This window comes from Vigna radiata, chromosome 4 (assembly GCF_000741045.1).
Source record: "Vigna radiata var. radiata cultivar VC1973A chromosome 4, Vradiata_ver6, whole genome shotgun sequence".
Classification (NCBI taxonomy): Eukaryota; Viridiplantae; Streptophyta; class Magnoliopsida; order Fabales; family Fabaceae; genus Vigna; species Vigna radiata.
Window position 1 is genome coordinate 14,270,582 of NC_028354.1, and position 19,867 is coordinate 14,290,448.

The 19,867-nt window shown below is 32.4% G+C and overlaps 1 protein-coding gene across 1 annotated transcript; it reads right to left on the reverse strand.

Annotated features, from left to right (window-relative positions):
* Positions 1-1,521: 1,521 nt before the first annotated feature.
* Positions 1,522-15,442, reverse strand: LOC106758547. The gene is made up of 11 exons (XM_022779885.1): positions 15,334-15,442; positions 15,135-15,236; positions 8,542-11,600; positions 8,138-8,371; positions 7,315-8,025; positions 6,314-7,126; positions 5,102-5,839; positions 4,173-5,000; positions 3,228-3,977; positions 2,529-2,600; positions 1,522-2,438 (listed from the first exon to the last, which is right to left on the reverse strand). Exons 3-11 carry the CDS (start codon positions 11,560-11,562, stop codon positions 1,689-1,691), a joined length of 7,917 nt encoding a protein of 2,638 aa, XP_022635606.1. The 5' UTR covers positions 11,563-11,600; positions 15,135-15,236; positions 15,334-15,442; the 3' UTR covers positions 1,522-1,688.
* Between the last annotated feature and the right edge of the window lie 4,425 nt (positions 15,443-19,867).

The following is a 19,867-nucleotide window of genomic DNA, read 5'->3' on the forward strand; positions in this document are numbered from 1 at the left end:
TATTTTATGAAGGTTTAAAAACCATGGTAGTTAATTCTGTTAAATATTAGAGAATAAAACACTTTGACAATTGATTGAATTTCCTTGGATTTGAAAAAACCCCGGCGAATGAATTTCCAAGGAATGCTTTAACGACAGAAACTGTAATTCCGTGTAAATGACTTAGCTGAGGTTTTAATCATGGATAACATAAAAAGTAAACCTATAGGTTAAAATATTTTTTTCTTATAGTGAATAAACAAACTAGTTTATGAGTGTGATTATTATATAATATAATGGATAATAATTATTGTTTGTGCTTGAATTATAACTAGTTAGGAAACGATAATAATTAAATTAAATTAAATATTTTACAATTTTATCTTTTTATATACTAATTTAAATTATTATTTTTTATACAAAATATATAATATAATTGTATCTAGATTTATTTGTTGCAAAGATAATATATTATTGTACCTAGATTTTTACTTATTCTGAGTGTAATATATAAAATGTGCTGGTATTATTTGATTCTGTCCAAGTTTTATACGTATGCAGAAAAAAAAAAAAAGGTTATTTAAAAAAATATCTATAATAGATTTCGGTTCTAACCAAATCAAAGATTGAAGAGGATATTCAGTCGATTCTGGTAACAATCGAAATCTGATAACTTTCTAATTTTTCATTTTTAGGGTATTAGCCTAAAATTAGCAAGAGTTAGGTTTCGATTATTACCATCTCCAAAGTCGAATTCTTTTTTCTTCATTTTTATTTATATTTTTATGTTTCGATTCTAATCCCTTTTTCTTTTTTAATTTATTTATGATTTTATGCATCGGGTCTCCAAGAATTGAAACCTAATATGGATGTTTATAGTTCAATTCATATCCAAATTCAAAAAACCATTTTTTTATTTTGTTTAGATATATTTAGTTGTTGAACAAAATAGAATTTCCAAAATAATTGGTGTCAAAATCCTACATTGTATTTATTGTTAGGATAAACTTAAATTTAGAAATTTATTATTTTATTAGTTTTGAGTTTGGTAATATTTGGTTTGATTTGATAGATATCAAATAGGGATTGGTAGTTATGATTTTCTATTTATTTAGGTAGAATATTATTTTATGATAGAATAGGAGATTTGATTTTTAGGTAAAGATATTTTATTGTCAGTTTTTATTATTTGTAATTGGCCCAAGGTTTGATTTGCACGTATTTAAATGTTGCTAAGCTTTAATGAAAATAATTTGTAATTGGTTCTAGGCTTGATTTGCAGGTATTTAAATGTTGCTAAGGTTTAATGAAAATAACCTACCCATGGATTGAAGAGTAATATTATTAATGTGGGTCAAACCCACAATGGATTGGAGAGTAAAGTTATTTATGTGAGTCACGTTGTGAGTGTGTATAAAGAGATTTTTCCAATGGTGGTATCAGACCCCAACATTTATATCCTAAGAGGGTAGTGAAATTTGTTGTATGCACGAGAAAAACTATATATAAAATATTCAGTTTTTTTTTTTTATAAAAAAATATTTTATAAAGTGAATACATGCATATATGCAGTGTAGTTCAATCATGTATCATGGCATCAGAGTCAGAGTTTTAAGTTGCAAACCACACCAACGACAAAATGACTTAAATAACATGAATTGCTGCAACGTAATGACCAATATAACCCTAAAGAAAATGAAAGTCTTCATTTAAAGAGGCTTGAACTGGTGCAAATGAGGTACATAGGAATATTTCATGTGAGGGCATTCCGTTAAAGTGACTTGATCCAGGGATGGGAATTTCAACTTCAAAGCCTCAGAGCAGATTCCTACTATGCTTGGTAATGAAGCAAGACACATATCGCTGAGTTTCTCAAATGCTATCTCTTCATCATTGGATTCATCATCTTCCTCATCATTCCACACTATTTCCTCTATTGCTTTGCAATCCCGTACGTACATCCTCCTCAGTTGACTTAGACTTTTTGCTGTTGAGGATGTCAACAAATACACCATTCCATCACATTCACCAACATTCAAAGATGTAAGATTTGAAAAACACACGGTGGATGGCACCACACTTTTCAGGCTAGGGCAGCAAAACACTTCCAATGTTTCTACGGTTTTAACTAAGGGTTCTACCCATGACTGCTCTAACCCTATGGAAATCAGCTTTTGTAGACTCTTCAAATGTAATCTTTTCAGCTTTGAAAGAACTTTGCTACAATCAGCTCTAGGTGTTTGAGAGGAGGATATTTCAGTGAAGGAACTGCAGACCACTTCAAGATTTTCTATGGTGGGTATCTCTTCAAGTAACCCACTGGAGAATATATTTGACTCATCATCTTCGTGATAGCACATCAATTTCAGAACTTCCAAATTTTGCAGCAGGTGTGCAGCTTTTGTACCAAACTCTCCTTCTCCAGTCATACTGTCTTTGCAAATGATTGCTTGATGTTCCTGAGAAAAGTTCAACCAGTAAGATCACTGAGAAAGAAACAGAAAAAAAAAATTGGAGAGTTATGAAAGCAGTACAGTTTGAGAAATTGCCTGAAACTGTGCTTGCGTAATTGCCATGGCGTCTTCCTTTTTGAGTGATAATTGCACCAACTTTGGAAAAACCTAGCAATTGCTCAAAACATATATTGTAGGACAAGTTTATTGAGATCAAACTTAATTTACAATGGAATTTTGATTGTATTAAAAAGGGCACTTTCAATTTCAGAAAACGCTGGGAATACACTGTTTGACACTATCTTTTGAACACTCACTTTTCTAGCCCATTGAAGAGAGATTACTTTAAGAAGCTCGGTAGCATCTTAATTGAAATTGAGAGAGGTTACGCTTTATTCTCAAACCATTTACATTCAATAAAACTATTTTAGATATTAATTTATTTACAGAACATCTAATGAACATTTATCTTGTTTATCTCGTGTTTTTATAATAAAGTCGTCAGCATGGTATACAATTTCATTTGAAGAGGGCAGAAAACAGAGGAAAAAAAAGGCTTTGGATGAGAAAAAGTATAGGACTCCATTTTCTAGTTATCTTAGGTTGTTTATGAAAAGATTAAGATTTTGTATCATTGGTATTTTTTTAGTGACATTAATAGAAAGTTGACCATTATCTATGCCAGCATGGGATGTCAAAAACTATGTGACTGGCAACTTCTTTAACAATTTCTGCATATTATCAAGACATGCAAACACAACATGAAAACTGCAGAGAGGAAATATATTTTTGTACCTTTTCAACTGAGAAAGCAGCATGCTGATGTATTGAAATACCGAATTGATCCTTTGTATCTGCAAATTCATCACTATGATGCTCGGTTTTAAACAATTTCAACTGATCACAATGATATATATCTAGATGTGTTAGCATTGGCCATTCCAGAGTGTGTTTTCCAAGGTACAGGTACTTGAGCTCTGGCAATTCCCATAGTGTTATTGAGGTCAGACAATTGAAATTGAACTGTTTAGTTTCTCCTTCAAAGGCTGTTTCAGCCTCTACAAAAATTTCCACCAATGTTGCACAAGCTCTCACATCAAGCTTAACAAGATGATTGGCCACTGATGTTGGAAACAAACTTTTAAGGGTTTGACAGTTAGAAATTGACACTTGTTCCAAGTCTTGAAGGCTCAGAATCTCATCAGGACTCAGATTCCAGATGTGCTCCAGATTTGGCAACTGATTTAGAATGAGTTTCTTCAAAGGAAGAGAAATCGGTTTCATATCTGCTGCTGCACCATTCACATCAAATATTGCCTTCACAGATTGACAGTTGCTTACCTCAATCTCTTTGAGGTTAGAAAGAAAGCGTAATATATAGGAAGGAATAACATTGGAGAGAGATTCACATTCAACCACAGCTAAAGATTTCAAATTGTTGAAACAATCGTTTCTTGAGATTGGAACTACATCAAGCCAAATCTCTTCCAGGTTAGGGTGATCACCAAATTTCAAATGCTCTACATCGCAAGCAGATTTTTCCACCTGTACGTGCAAAATAATCATTAATTTTGAGACCTTAACATATACATGTATTAGGAGGGTTCCTGCAATTCTCTTATTAACAGAAAATTTTCAAATAGATAATGATAAAAAGAATACATATGCATAATTTTTCAGCCAGTAGTAATAATTTTGCACTGTACGGATAACAGTTGAATTGACAGAATGAATTATTACCTCTTCATGAAACAATTTCTTGATAGTTGTATTGAGATCGTCATGGAAGGTTAAGTCAGAATCCTTAGATGTTTGAATTCCAGAAAACATTGGCATTTTCATGACTCCTTCAGAAAAAGTTATCATACTGGGACATTTAACTACCATGACGACTTTTAAATATGAGCATTGCAGAGTGGCCTTCCCTGAATAAAACCTTACAAGTCTTGGCAATGATTTCAGCTTGATTGATTTGAGTCGTCCAAATACCATCTCAGCATAGCCGTCTTCATTTTCATCTTTAATAATTTCTTTGATTGATTCACAACTCTGTATGATTAGGGTCTCAAGTTTGACCAAACTTTTGACTGTTGCAAATGTGAATAAATACTCTATCCTTTCACAAAGTACCACTTGCAGTTCTTTAAGATTGATGAAAGACACTGCACAATGAACTATTTTTTGTAACTGAGGGCAATTGTCAAGCACTAACACTTCAAGCTTTTCAGAGTACGGTTTTACCCAAGGGTGTTCTAATCCCACCAACTCTAACTCTTTTAGATCTACCAAGAGTAATTCTTTCAATCCCTCAAGTCCTCTATCGTGAACTTGAAGTTTTTGAGAGGGAAATATCTCCTTCAAACCAAAGCATTTCTGTACTCTAAGCCATTCTAAATTGGGTAGCTTNTGAAAGAAATCAAAAGGCAAACTATCTTTCCTATTGTTATCATCCTCAAAGGATAGTATAAGATATTTTAATTTACAAAGAAGGTCTTCAGGCAAACTTGCATCACTCATAAGCTTAATGTTTTCCTCATTGAGTGTCAATCCCACCGGTTTGGGAGAAACCTAGCAATTGAAGTCAAACAAATTCAAAAGACGATGTGTTGACGCTAGTAAAATTTTACAAGAAAAGGAACACAAAAGGTTAAATTATAATGCTTCATTACCTTTTCAATCGAGAAAAAAGGTTGTTGTAACAAGTTAGTTGGTAAAACTTCTCTTTTACTATCATCATCAGAGCTTGATCGGAATAGCTTCAGCTTAGGACAACAAGCTACATATAAGCAAGCTAACAAGGGACATTCTAGATGATGCTTTTCAGGATAAAAGCAACTCAACAGTGGCATCTTTTCAAGAAGTAGATATGACAAACAAGGGAATTCGAACATTATTGTCGTTCCATGTTCCATTTTATCTTCCCTTCCAATTATTTCTACCATTTTCTCACACTCCCCTATTATAAGTCTCTTCAACTTCCCAAGATTTTTAGCAAGTGATGAAGGGAACAATGTTACCAGGCTTCCACAACAATAAACCTCCACTTCTTGCAAATTGGAAAAGCTGACAATTCCTTCAAGATTTTCCTTCCATACACATTTTAAATTTAACAGGTCGCTTAAAATAAGCTTTTTCAAACGAAACACCATTCCATACGTTTGGATTTCACTCTCATCTATGTCAAATATTATTTGTGCTGATTTACATTTCTCCACATTCAATTCTTCTAAGTTCTTCAAGTAAGGAAGTACATGAGAGGGAATCAAAGTATCTCTTTCACATGCTTCATCAAATTCCAGTTTCTTCAAACAACCAAAGAAATTGTCCGGAAAAGCAAATTTGCCTTGTCGAACTTTCCTCTCAGGATAATCAACAAGATTTATATCCTTTGAATATTCAAAAGAAACCTTTAAAAGAGAAGAAACTAAATGTGAGATATACATGACAATCAATGATTGAATGACTATATAAAAGCTCTTTATACTAGTTTTTATGGTATATGTAACCTGCACTTTAGTTCATTATATAATTTTTTATAAAACAAATTTGGAAAAATGAAAAAAGTGGAAATTGTTTCAAATAATTCGAAGAGTATGATAAAGGTCATCGTTTACACAAATTTGATTGTGAAATTATGCTAGACATATGGATATCAAATCCAACTTGATAATATAATCCATAAACCATGACCTATATGAAACTAAGAAATAAATTACTTAAATCTGTACAAAATGACGTAATGTCCATTCTTCGTATTATTTATGTTTTGCAAAATAATTGAATGATTATCTATGAACATTTTCAAAGAAATTAACATTAAATTATCTTTGGAAATATGATGCAATGAAAATTTGTGATGATGAACATACTTTAATGCATACCTGGTTTGTGAAATGTGTTTGTAGAGTGGCATTCAAATCACCTTCCCAATACCATTTGTCTTTTTCTCCTGCTTCAACATGTACTTTTTGTAGCTTTGGAGCACTTTGGACTTCACATAATTTTTTCATTTGAGGGCATTCACTTACTACTAATTTTTCTAGTAGTGGGAATTTTAAGTCACACTTCTCAACACTAGAGAAACTTGTGAGATTTTGTAGAGACACCAATTCTAATGATTTTAATTGTTTAAACTCAACCACTTGTACTTTTTCCTCTTCATTTTCTGCCACAATTTCCACAACTAATGGACATGAACATACTTTCACCGTTGTGAGTTGATTTAAGGCTTTAGCTGTTGAGAGTGTCATTAAATTCCTCATCATACAGTTCACCACTTCTAAGGATGTTAAGTAACTAAAAGATACCGAGGATGATGCTAGATTTCTCAATTTTTTGCATCCATGGATGGTTAAGCATTCTACCCTTTGAAGAAGCACATCATGCTCAAAACCAATCTCCTCTAGAAACCACATGCTACGTAATTCTAACTCTTTAAGTTGCATAACACCGCCTATTTTTTCACGTGAACTAAGACTTTCAGGAGTCCAAATTCTTTTCATGTGACAAAGTCCCAATGTTAGACTTTTCAAATTGGGAAGTCTATGAAGAAACCAAAAGAGAATTTCATTATTCTTCAACCCATACAAAGTAAGTTCTTCTAGTTTGTGCATTCTGTGAACATTAACAATGTATTTTTGCAGCCACTCTGCTCCCTTCAAGCTCACCGACATGTATTCCAAGTTATATATTGCCTAAATAAATAAATAAAATGACTTATACAAGTTTAATCATAATGTATTATTTTGATTTAAGAAATAAATGACGTAATCTCACATCCTTGTTAAAGGTTGCTAATTCACGCTTTTCATAAAAAACAGGACATATTCTATATTTCCAACAAAAAGCATAAAAAAAGGACATATCCATCTAAACTATGTACCTTTTTTGTAGCTAAAACAATTGGTTGCTCTGATGAACTTGTGATTTCTGAAGTCAATCCTTCAAGCATGCTACAATCGACTATTTCCAATTTCTTTAATGGTGGCCACTCTAAAGTATGAATTCCTGAGTAGAAACTCCTCAATTCATGCATGCCTATTAATGATAGAGTGTTCAGATGAGGAAATTTAAAGGTGATAGCAGTTTCACTTGAATGCTTGTCCAAACCAATAATCTCTGTCATTGCCCAACAATCCCGTACCTCAAGGACTTCTAGTTTTACTAGGTTATTGGCAATAGAAACTGGAAAGAGATATTTCAATTTTGGACTCTCATCAACTCTTACGTTTTGCAAATTATTACATTTGAGTATTTCGTCGATGTCACCCTTCCATACGTTCACCAAATTTGGCAGGTTTTCAAGAAAAATATTACCCAAATTTGCTTCAATAATATCACAAGTGTGCGGAATATTTGCAAAATCAAATATGTTTTCAACCAATTTGCAATCTTTAACTGTCAAGCTTTGAAGGCTCTGCAATATTTGCCCCATACAATTAGGAAAAATTGTAACAAGTTTACGGCACTCTCTTATTATCAAAGAGTTCAAATTGTGAAAGGAATGTAAACCAATATCAGATTTCCAAATGGTAGAGAGTTTCTCCATGCAGATAATCTCCATTTTCTTCAACTTAGGAAAAACATCAATATACTGTTACAATAAAAATACTTTATAGGTGAGCAATTGAAAGTCCTAATTACTTAATATATCAAACAACAAAGGATAACATTAATGAAACTGAATATTAAATGAATCCACACACCTCTGCATTTTCTGGACAAAATATATCCTCCATCATTTCACATTCACTTACTAAAATGCTTTGAAGATTCACCAAACTTTCAGCCATAGAGAAGGATAGTAAATACTTTAAATTACTGCAATCTGTCACATTCAATGTGAGCAAATTTTGAAAACAATGGCTACATTGGTCACTCCATATCTTATGGATGTTGATGGAATATAACTCCAACCATTCTAATTTTGGAGTTGAGACCTGTAAGAACACATAAAATGTCACAACAATATAAGACTTCATTTCAAAAGACGTTTTCCTCAAGAGAAATGAAATAACAACGACAAGTAGATTTTTTATATTTCTATCAAGGGAAGAACAACATAGAAATTAAACATTACACATGTATTTATGATAAGGTTCACACATACCTTTTCATTGAAGAATGGAAGACAAGAATTGGTGACCCTGTGCTCAACATCAACAACAATATCTTTGTTCCTTTGTTGGAATACTTGGTTTTGCAACGAGTGTGCAGTACCAGGAATCTTATCAACATCATATAAATAAATAAATGTTGGTAGATACTTCAATGTTAAACGTCGTAACTGGGGAAACTCAATCTTATCATCTCTGATAGTATGAGTTTGGCTTTCTTTTGAAACTATCTCCTTCAAAGAATCACAGTCACACACTTCAATTGTTTCAAGCTTAGTGAGGAGTCTAACTATGCAAAATGGGAAAAGGTTTATCAATTTAATGCATGTTTGAATCTTGATGACCTTTAAATTGCGGAAAGAAGTCTCTACAAGCTGATTGTCACATATTATTTCCAAATTATCCAATTTGTAAAGCCATATGGACTCTAATTTGGGAAAAGCGACTAAAGAGTGAAACCGCTCCCTTGGATTGATAATATACTTAATGCCAAAATTGTTTACAGTGGATAAATGTTTCAAATTTGGAAATCCTTCAACATTTAATTCATAGAATATATCTTCAACATCATTGAGCTCTCCTAACAACAAACATTCAACACTTTTGAACAGCATTTTAACCCATTTTTCAGAATGAATATCAATACCTTCTTTTAGGTTTAATGCCAAAAATCTCACCTCCTCATACTTGTCAGGGACTTTGAATTCTCCCACTTTAAGCAAGTTAAACAAGTTGAATTCACCAATGACAATCTTGTAACTATTCAACCTGTCAAAAAACAAATTCTGCGGAAAATGGGAAGAACTGTGGATTTGTATGTCTAGATTTTGTAACTGATTCAAGTGCCTCAACTCAGAGAGACTGGCGTTTTCACTTTTCATATTCTCTTCAGCCTCCCATATAATCAAGTTGTCTCTCATGTAAAACTCCTCTAAAATGGCCATCCTCGGTATGATATTGGAAGTTATTTGTCTTAGTTTTAAGCAATTGCTTATGTCAAGAAATTGAAGCTTTTCCAATTGCCCAAATTCAAGAGGCAAATTTTCTATATTAGATCCTGAAAATGTAAGGATTCTTAAATTCTTTAACTCACCAATGATTGATAGGTTCTCTCCTAAAGTGCATCCCTCCAAACAAAGCATTCTCAATTTTTTAAGGCATTTAATTGATGAAGGTAAGCAAGATAAGTTAATACCAGTGAGTACCAACACTCTGAGTCGAACCATAGATTTAAAACATTCATCTGGTATTTCAAAAGATTCATTTATATTGTCAATATGTAAGACTTCGAGTCTAGGACAATGGATACTCTCAGGAAGCTCATCAGTGATGTCACAAAAGTGTAGAAAAATGGCAGAATACCTTTCAAAGTCATTTTCGTGAGGCCACTCATCAAGTATTTCATTTTTCATATAAAGCACATGTTTTTCCTTGGATGATATTGAAAGAGCAACATCTCGTACAATGTCATGCATGTTGAAGCGGTCAATAGAATAACTTTTCACCAACAAACTCGATTCTTCTAGCTCTTTTATCATCTCCTTTATTCTTTTCCTAGCATCTGTAATTGTGTGGACTCCTGGAAGCAAATTCAAACCAACACAGAATTTCACCAAGTCCATAATCAAAGCATCATTTCCCATTCTTGCACACTGTAAGAAAATACACTTAAGCTCCTCATTTTTTAGATGATCATAGCTCAACTTTACTGAGAAGTCAGTAAATCCCCATTCTGATGTAAAATTTTGTCTTTTAATCTGTTGACAGACATCTTCCCATGTGGATAAGCTTTTATTCTTTAGTGTCCTTCCTATGGAAACTAAGGCTATTGGAAACCCAGCACTCCATTTGGCAATTTCAGTAGCATTCCTATCAAACTCAGAATTTTTCACACCAGCAACTTTCTTAAGCAAAGTCTCTGATTCCTTTTCATCAAGGACTCCTACCGAAAAAATTGAGCTTTCTTGCACATCCATTTCATTACATAAGACTTGTTTATTTCTAGATGTTAGAAGAATTTTGCCTCCTCTATAATCATTAGACAACTTTTCCTTTTTCATCTCATCCAAATCAACTTTTGACAACTCTTTTATTTCTGTCTTATTATAACCAAAATCAGATATGTTATTGCTGGAACCAAAATCATACATATCATTGACTTCTTGTTGGCTTGCATCATCATTACATGGAATCCCAAGTTTATTAAAGTCCAATCCACCCCAAAGATCATCAAGGATAATAAGGGTGTTCTCCTTTTCATTCTTTAACCTCTTTCGAATACGATCTACTCTTGCAATCTCACTTTCTCCTTCCAATTTCATTCCTAGCATGCCAGCAATTTGCTCTTGAATTTTTTTGAGGTCAGGATTTCCTGTAATATTTGCTATGATGACTATCTTGAACAACATCTTTTCTCGAGCTTTGTTAGCAATTTCTTTGACTAAAGTGGTCTTACCCACACCACCAGGCCCATAAACTCCAATCATACCAACTGTAGAGTCTTGCAGTGCTTTCATGATCATCTCCATAGTTTTAGTTCTTGATCCAAAGCTTTCATAACCATTGTTTGAAAAAGTATCATCAATAAATGGAAATTCTTGGTACGAAACATTGTCGAAAGAAGTTTTCCAAAGCTCATCTCCTATGATTTCCTCAACCATCTTTGTAGCTTTTCTACCCAATTGATACCTCAGTCGGAAATTATTTGGAAAGAAACCAATTGAGAAAATTGTCTTTGCATGATTTTCATCGTTAACATAACTTTTATATTCTTTTATCTTATCATCCATGAGCGTTAAGCAACGTTGAACGTCATTTTCAATCTCTTCTGCACTCCTTAGTGCATTATCAACTTGATGTTGTAGTCTGTCCTTATTATGTTCCAACTTCTCAATGTAAGATTCCAACTCTTTAAATTTGTCTTTGTAATTAAAAAAGTAACCCACTTGTCGTTTGACCACAGTTGCTGTAATTTTAAGTACACTTTCAGTAGCTGTAGAGACAATTGGATCCATGGTCCCTTGATAATGGACGGTTTCGTCTTAATTGTTTCCTTAATAATACAAATGCAATATTTCAGATTTGATTAAGAAAAGTAGATAGATAAAACGTTCAAAGAAAGAGAACATAGATGTTTATAAATATTAGAATAATTTATAAATAAACACAACATTAAAAGGGCATCATAATGTTGTTAATAAAAATGAATAACTTACATTTATAGTCGGTGGAGCGGTGTCTATTATTGTCAATGTGTTAGGAGATTAAAAGTATATAAGGGAAGAAATAAAAGAGGAGAGAACTAAAGACGAGAAAAGTGGTTAGTTAGTTAATAGAGAGTATAAATAAAAATTAGTTTGCTGAGGAGAGGGGATTATTCATTTTTACTTTTGGGTATAAATTATATCTCTGTTCCAGTGGAGGGAGTCAGGCTTTCTTGAGGGGGTGAATACTTGTATTTTCCATACAGTCAAGATCAATAATACATATACGTATACATTCAATTATGTGGTGTGTGTGTTTTGGTGAGAAGAGAGAGATCGACCAGGTTTATTGAATAAAGAAACCTAACACAATGTCACTTGTATACTCAATGGAGTGGTATCTAAGGATAACAAAAATATTATGTTTCCGGCTATACATGGATAAATTCTGCTATGATAATTGATGCTCGTTGTTAAAAAAATGACATTCACTTATATATTTCTGAATATATTTTTGGTGTTTGTCTCAATTAGACACATACCATTTATAAAGTCACATGTTAATTGGTTTTTGACCTACAAAGCTATAAACTCTACCATTAAAATCCCATTTATTATTATTGCTTAAACACCACAACATTAGTCTATTGACCCTTACACTCTAAAATTGACAAAAATCTTAAATAAATAAACAATCCAATTAAATATATCACATTTAAGTTTTTCTTAAAAAAACTTCTTAAACTTAAATGTTTATTTTCTCTTTTATTCAAACTTTTCCAAATGCATTAACCCACACAAAGGGAAGGTAAACCAGCAGATGGAGAGCTAGCCCACTGCACACGTAAATGATTATTTGACCAGACACCATTAATGACCTTCACCATTAATAGTAATATTATTATTATTAATATTATAGTAAATAAAATAATAATTATTAATATTGTTAGTAATAATATTATTATTAATGTTAATATTGTTAAAAATATGATTAATATTAATAATAATATTATTAATAATAAGGGATGAAAACCGTAAATAGTGGAAAGATTCTCTTTTTCACTAAATAAATAAATAAATATATATATATATATATATATATAGGAAAAGAAAATAATTTAAATCTATATATATATTTTGAAGTTATATAATTTAAAGAGTATTGGTATTGTTTCACCAGGAATAAATAAAGACGGATATATGGTTAGTTGCTATTGGGTCCTTCTCATTTGTTTGTTGTTCTGATATAAGAAAGTCGTGTTGAATTTCGCAAATTGTTTTATAAATTTAGAAACATATTACAAAAGTAAACATACAAAAGAAAAGGCTTCTAGGAAAGAGAGAAGGGTTCCAATTTGTTTATGTAAATTCTTAATTATTAACTTTCGTCTTTATGATATTTTAAAATCCATAAATAATACTTAAATTATAATATTTTATTCTTCCTAACCACAATCACTACAAAATTCTGTAATTTTCCCAGGGGTTTTTTTCATCATTACCGGGGATTTTAACCCCCAAAAAACATGTTTCCCCGTAGTTCAGATAATCACTGAAAAAACCACGGTCACAAAATTACTGACGGAGCTAGCCGGGGTTTTTGCAAAACCGCCCCTATAATGTGTGGAAAACTCAGTTGAATTTTGTATTCTCTGTTAATATGCAGACAATGAATTTTTTGGCTGAAGGTCTGTATAGTTGTATGGAAGATCAAATCCTATCTGTAATGAGATTCTAGAGTTAAAATGGCAACGACAGTTAACATTATTGCATTACATATTTTTTAGGCATTAGCAAGGGACAAAGAACGTGTTATCTAAAACACTGAAATTAATAAAATTTAAATTTAGGAGTTACATTCAGACTGCCATTGTATTCGTTATCTCAAGGAGCACTTTGAAATTATTTATGTTCCACTTTTTTTTTTCTTCCTCGACTGCTTGTAACTGATTGACGTCGGTGACACTAGTGGAAAAACACTGTTTAAAATCGGTTATTTTGGGCTTTTAACCTCTCATTCACAACCGACGTCAATACCGGTGACGTCAATGAGACGTCGTATAACCTACACAACAGACGTCTATAAAGGCGTCAGTTAGTGCCATGTCGGACATCACTAAAAGTCGGTGCAGGCATAATCCGACGGCTAAAGGCAATACATAGACGTCGGATAACGCAATAACCGACGTCTAAGAGCACATAAAGACTTCGAACATGTCACTGACCGCCGTCTAATGTTACTATTAGACGTCGGTGTATGCATTAACCGATGTCTAATATAGACGTTGTATTTTAGTGTAGTTTTGTTCCTGTCTTTGGACAGCCCAGTAGAACATTCTTGCTTTGCTAGTTTCCCCCGAAAAAAGGCTTCCCTCTTTTGAATTTCTCATGGCATTTCGACCCAAAACCGAACCTAGATCTTTGCTTAGTTCCATTTTCAACCGCAAGAAGAAAAAATTATGGTGAAACGATAACTAGGGTTAACCTCTAACAGACATCTATGAGTTGACGTTAAACGGTGTTTTCCCCCTAGTGTGAGTATAGTTACTAGTTTGTAATTGCTCATTTCAGAAAAAAAAAAAAAAAAAAAGTGCAGCACGGAACACAGTCACGAAGAAAGCTGGTATCACACGTGGGTGGTCGTTAGCCAAAATCTAACCCTATTCAATTTTAAGGACTAAACATAAGAGTTTCAAAACTAAAAGGACTAAAAGGAACAAAACTTTTGAATAGAGACTAAACCCAAAATCACGTGATAGTTTAGGGATTGAAAACATATTTAATCCAAACTTTTATATCCTTTAAAAATAATTACATTCATTTTATATTTTGTTTTAATAATACAGTAATATATATTATTATTTTAATTGAAAATAAAATAAAGATAATTAAAAATATTATTTTGAGTTCTAAAAGTGTTTTCAGTTACATGTTTTATTATTATGATAATAAAATTTTATCATAATGTGTTTTTCTACATATAAAATTTTAATAATTTATTTATGATTTCAACGACATATTTATATTTCAGAATATCAAATGATGCATCACAAAGAAATAAAAAGAGCACACAAATAAAACAATTTTAAACAAATTCAATTATTTTCTTGTTCTTACTCTTTCATATATTTATTCTTAAACAAGAAATATGCTCCCAAAACAATATTAATATTAGCCATAATATAAGCTAAGTAAAGCATGATGAACATAAATAATTAAAAATAAAAAATAGAAATATGGAAGAAAAAACTGTACTGCAAGTGAGTGACTGAAGCTGTAGACACATGACTTTATATATATATATATATATATATATATATATATATATATATATATGGAGAGAGAGAGAGAGAGAGAGAGAGGTTTATATGATAATGTTTTACCTTGTATGAATTTGACAGTTCTGACTTAATGCATCTGAGTGTTTTACAGGGTTCTTTGGAGAAAGAAGATGTTGTAGAGTTTGTTGAAATACTTCTCAAAGCCTTGTAATTAAGAAAAGTTGAAAAAGTTAAATAATGAAAAAGAAAGAAAAGGAGATGTGTGAACTCAAAAGTGTGTTGAGAATAGAAGAAGACTTACAGATAGTGTTGAATTGAGCTGATCTAAGAAAATCAGTTTTTGAAGAGGATGAGACTGAGATGGAGTAGGGTTCTCTCTAACTCACTCACATTCAACAATGTGAACCAGATTTTATCACTTGATGAGTAATATAGAAATGAGGATGAATTTAGGGTTAGCTTTACATGTGTTTCCCTCTGATTTGTAGTGATATGAAAAAGTCATGTTGATAAAGAATAAGGAACCATGGAAAAGAGTGCTGAAATGATATACATTAATTACTTTGTAATCATAAATGACTTTATCATTATAAAGAAAATGTAAATTGAACAAAAGAATAACTCAAACACATATAGCTTTATATGAGCGAGGAGAAAATATCCATAACTATATGTGTTCGTTTTGTGGTGGAATTCAAAAGAGAAAGAAAAGTAATCCATCCATGATAAAAAGGATGTGTCTTCTTTAAAAAAAAAAAATGATAAAAAGAGCTTTTTTCGACAAAAGTTAATGGTTCGAACGTGGTGGGATAGACCTGCATTATTTGTTTGTCTTGTGTATTCTTTTTCTTATATTGTTCTGATTATAAATCTATAAAAGAAAAAGAACTTCACTATATACAAGTAATGCATAATTGTTACCTTATCTTTCTTTCCTCTTTTCAAGTGAAAAGTAAAAGGTCAATTTAAAATATGGTGACAAATTCTGTTCACATAAGTTAGCTCGCAAGCCACGAAGAAAACTATTAAGCAAGAAGGTCGTTTGAGTCATCAATCAACGTTCAAGCCACCACATGCACATTTTTAATGAAAAGGAAAGATTTGTGCAATAAATAGGCCCTTAAATGACGTGATTAAGCTTAGCATAGAATTAAAAGGCTTGCTCAAACGACTAGTGAAAGAGAGGAATGTTGATCTACAAAACTATAAATAGGAGTTTAACTTTGGTAGTGAGATATACATTTTTTGTGGAGAAGTATTGTTATACTTTCATCTATTCTTTGTAAAAGTAAGAGTAGTAATGTATAACTCTTCTTTATTTTCTCTATACCTCTGTTACCGTGTATGTAACCGTTAGTACATGCATCATTGCTGGAATTGTGCATCATGGACTTCATTTTCGTAGCTGCTCTCACTTCTCTATTATTGGTTTTAGTGACAGGAATTGGTTATTGTGTCTATGTTGGTTTTGTTAAGATATGCTAAATATTCTATTAAAGGATATTAGACAATTAAATATTATGTTAGTTATAATTTAGATATTATTTTAATTTGTACAGATTTGTGCACCTGTCATTCCTTTAATAGATGAAGAATTATAAGATATATATAGTACTCTACTCTTTGAAATAATACATCAAAATTATTCTTTAAACCTTTTATTAGGTTTCATCATCGTTTCATGGGCATTGAAAGTTGTCTCTTGGCAGTAGTACTGAATCTAAGTCTAAGAACATTGTTGTAAAGCGTTCTGAGATCACTTGAATCGTCTCTCTTCTCACTGAACTACATATCTCTTCTAGCATACAAGATTTACTGTGACAATCTCGGTGTGTTCTTCTTGCTACAAATCCTGTTACGCACCCAACATCCAAACATTTTGAATTAAACCTACATTTTATTTGTAATTGTGTTTAACAGAAACTGGCTCATCTCATTATTCATCTTCCAATGGCGTTTCAAGTTGTTGATATTTTAACTAGACGTGTATCTGGTTCTTTCTTTCATAAATTTAAAGATAAACTTTATGCTGTTAACCAATCCCACCATAAGTTCAAGGGGATCTGTTATGTAAATCAACAAGATAATGTTTTTCTCTTTGACATAAACTTAATTTGTAAAGGAAGTTTTATGGCAATGTGCATTGCTCAACAAGATAATGATTTTCTCGTTGACACTCAACTCCTTAAGCTTGGGAACAACCTAGCAATTAAGGACAAATCAATTAATGCACGTATCAGTTAGGAGGAAAATAAGAACAGGGGTTGCTGTAGACGTATAATTGGAACAATATTTTGATCATTATGTATAACTGCTTCTTTGTGACAGTGAAATTCTGATGTGAGTAACTTCAACTTATAGCAAAGTACACAACTAAGCTTTCTAATCTGGGGCATTTTAGGTGGTATTTCCCACGATAAAAACAACTAAGTCGTGGCGAAGAAACTCAACATCAGGTGTATGTAAACTAAATAAATGGCAAAGAAAACAAAATAAGAAGTCTATCTGAAAAAAAAAAAAATAACATTCCTTGAAAGACAAGTAGTGCACGTCTTTCTTGAAAAGCCATACATCGTACAAAATAAAGTATTTTTCTTTATTCCGTTTATATGAGTACAATTTCTTTTTTAAATTAATCAACATTAAATTTTCTGTGTATCTTGTGCTCATTTTTAGGATACATCTTATTATTTGAACAAAACTCCAAAATTTTGAAGCCATTTCTATCTCAATCAAAAAAAAGAAAATCTAAATGTAAAGTGAGAACCTCCTAAGCTTTATAGGTTAGGTTAGATCGATGGAAATCTACCATAGGACATTCCTTATTACAGCCCATAAAGGTGATTGACATGGGTTTCTAGGAAAAAAAGTTGGAAGTGGAATATCACTTGGTGCAGAGGATTGTTTGAATGGGAAAAAAATTAGAGAAAGATTTTTTGAACTTTCTCAATACAAATGGAGACAACACATAAGAAAAAACAGGAAGGAAGGAAACAGGAGGGCTAGATCAGTTAGGCAAACACATCAAGTTTCTACATTGTCAAGACAACGCATAAATGTTACAATTGTATATCATACATCTGGGGACAAAATTATTTTCAGCTCCCTTTAGGAGTCCTTTGTTCACAAAAAATCATTGCACTTGTTTAGGAGATACTTATTGACAGACTCTCAACGACAAGTGTACCGGTCACAGTGTAGCAAGTGATAAATATCGTTCTCTCTTAAGGGACTTGTGCAACATCCGAAAACTCTTGCACTCTAACTCAATTAGACACAAAGATAACAGAAACACAAAAAAATCTTTTTGGTTTTTTCATCAAACAGTTGATGTGCAAGGACATGTAACATAGAGTATTTACAAATTATTAAGACTAGAGTTCAACCACTTAATTATCATGCATTGATAAACATCTCAATTCCATAATCACGTCAAAATCAACTCACAAGCATACTTAAATCCTATCCCTAGTGACTTTAAGCCTATGATAAGTTATCAAGTTTCAATCCCTTAAATCCTCAACAAGCAACCATGCAATAAGTTCAACAGTCTAAGATTACTAATGAATCAAGTTCTAATTCTAGATACAAGCATCCATTAGGAATTCAATTTTAAGTCTAGATTCTAAGATATTTCCCAATGCCTTAAGAATCACAAATCAAGATTGAGGACAATCCACATCAAACATTAAGCATCAAAATTAAATACAAATATAAATTGGAAATGTATATATCATTAACACCCCAAAATTACATAAGAGTTCCATGTTTTACAACTAATCTCAAGAAATAAGAATAGTCCTCCATGGTGGAGAACTTAAGGTTCTACAAATTGAAGAGATAAGGAAGAAATAAAAATCAAAGAGAATATATAAGCCCTTTTCCAAGGTTCTTGGCACCTGTTTCATGTTCCAATTGCGCCTCCCCTTCGCATCAAAGCCTTAAATTCGTAGCTCCTCTTCCTCATCAACCCTAAGAAGGGGAAAACACCATGGATGAAGATTGAAGACCCAAGGAGGAGTGTGAGAGCTTCCTGGTGCCCCCAAACAACCTTCAAGGGTCTCTCTCTGTCGCCCTAGGTCAAGAGTGAAGTGTGGGAGGAAGAGGATCCCCAAAACCTCACGAGAAACATGTTTAGATAACTCATTTTGACATGTCAGCGACACCATTGCTCAGTGCCATATTAGTACCGTTGGGCACCATCAATTAAAACACACAAGGAGATCTTTGTTAAAGTACTATTCAACTCTATTTTCCACCACTCAACGCTACCCTAGTGGCACTCAACCTTGCTATACCAACGCTCAGCCCCAAACAATTTGACAACACATTGAATTTTAAGCTGTAATGTTATCCTAAAGGTGCCCAACATGGGTATTTGCTTCAAATTAATATTTTCTTATCGCAAAACATACTCCCTTGAGTTCTTGCTTGTTTTCCTCCACTAGAACTGCTCCTATTAATTTATTTTACACTTATAAACAAAGATATTAAAGGCAAAACAAGCATAAACCAACTAAAATACAAAACAATACAAAACACATTAAACTTGAGGACAACACAAGATTAAAGCTAGGAAACAATTGATTTATTCATGAAAATAGATACAAAAAAATAGGTAAAATTATATGTTATTTGTGCTCTACATCCTGACTTTGATTATATTAGAGATTAGCTTTTATAGAGTCATGAAGTCTCTTCCATGGAAAGTTTGACCACACGACTCCTCCGAGTTCCAACACTTCAAAGTAAGGAAGGCCATGAACTTGTGAAACCTTCTGTCATGGATTCCACTCATGGAGGGCGAGGATGCAATACTAGAGGAGGAAGTGGAG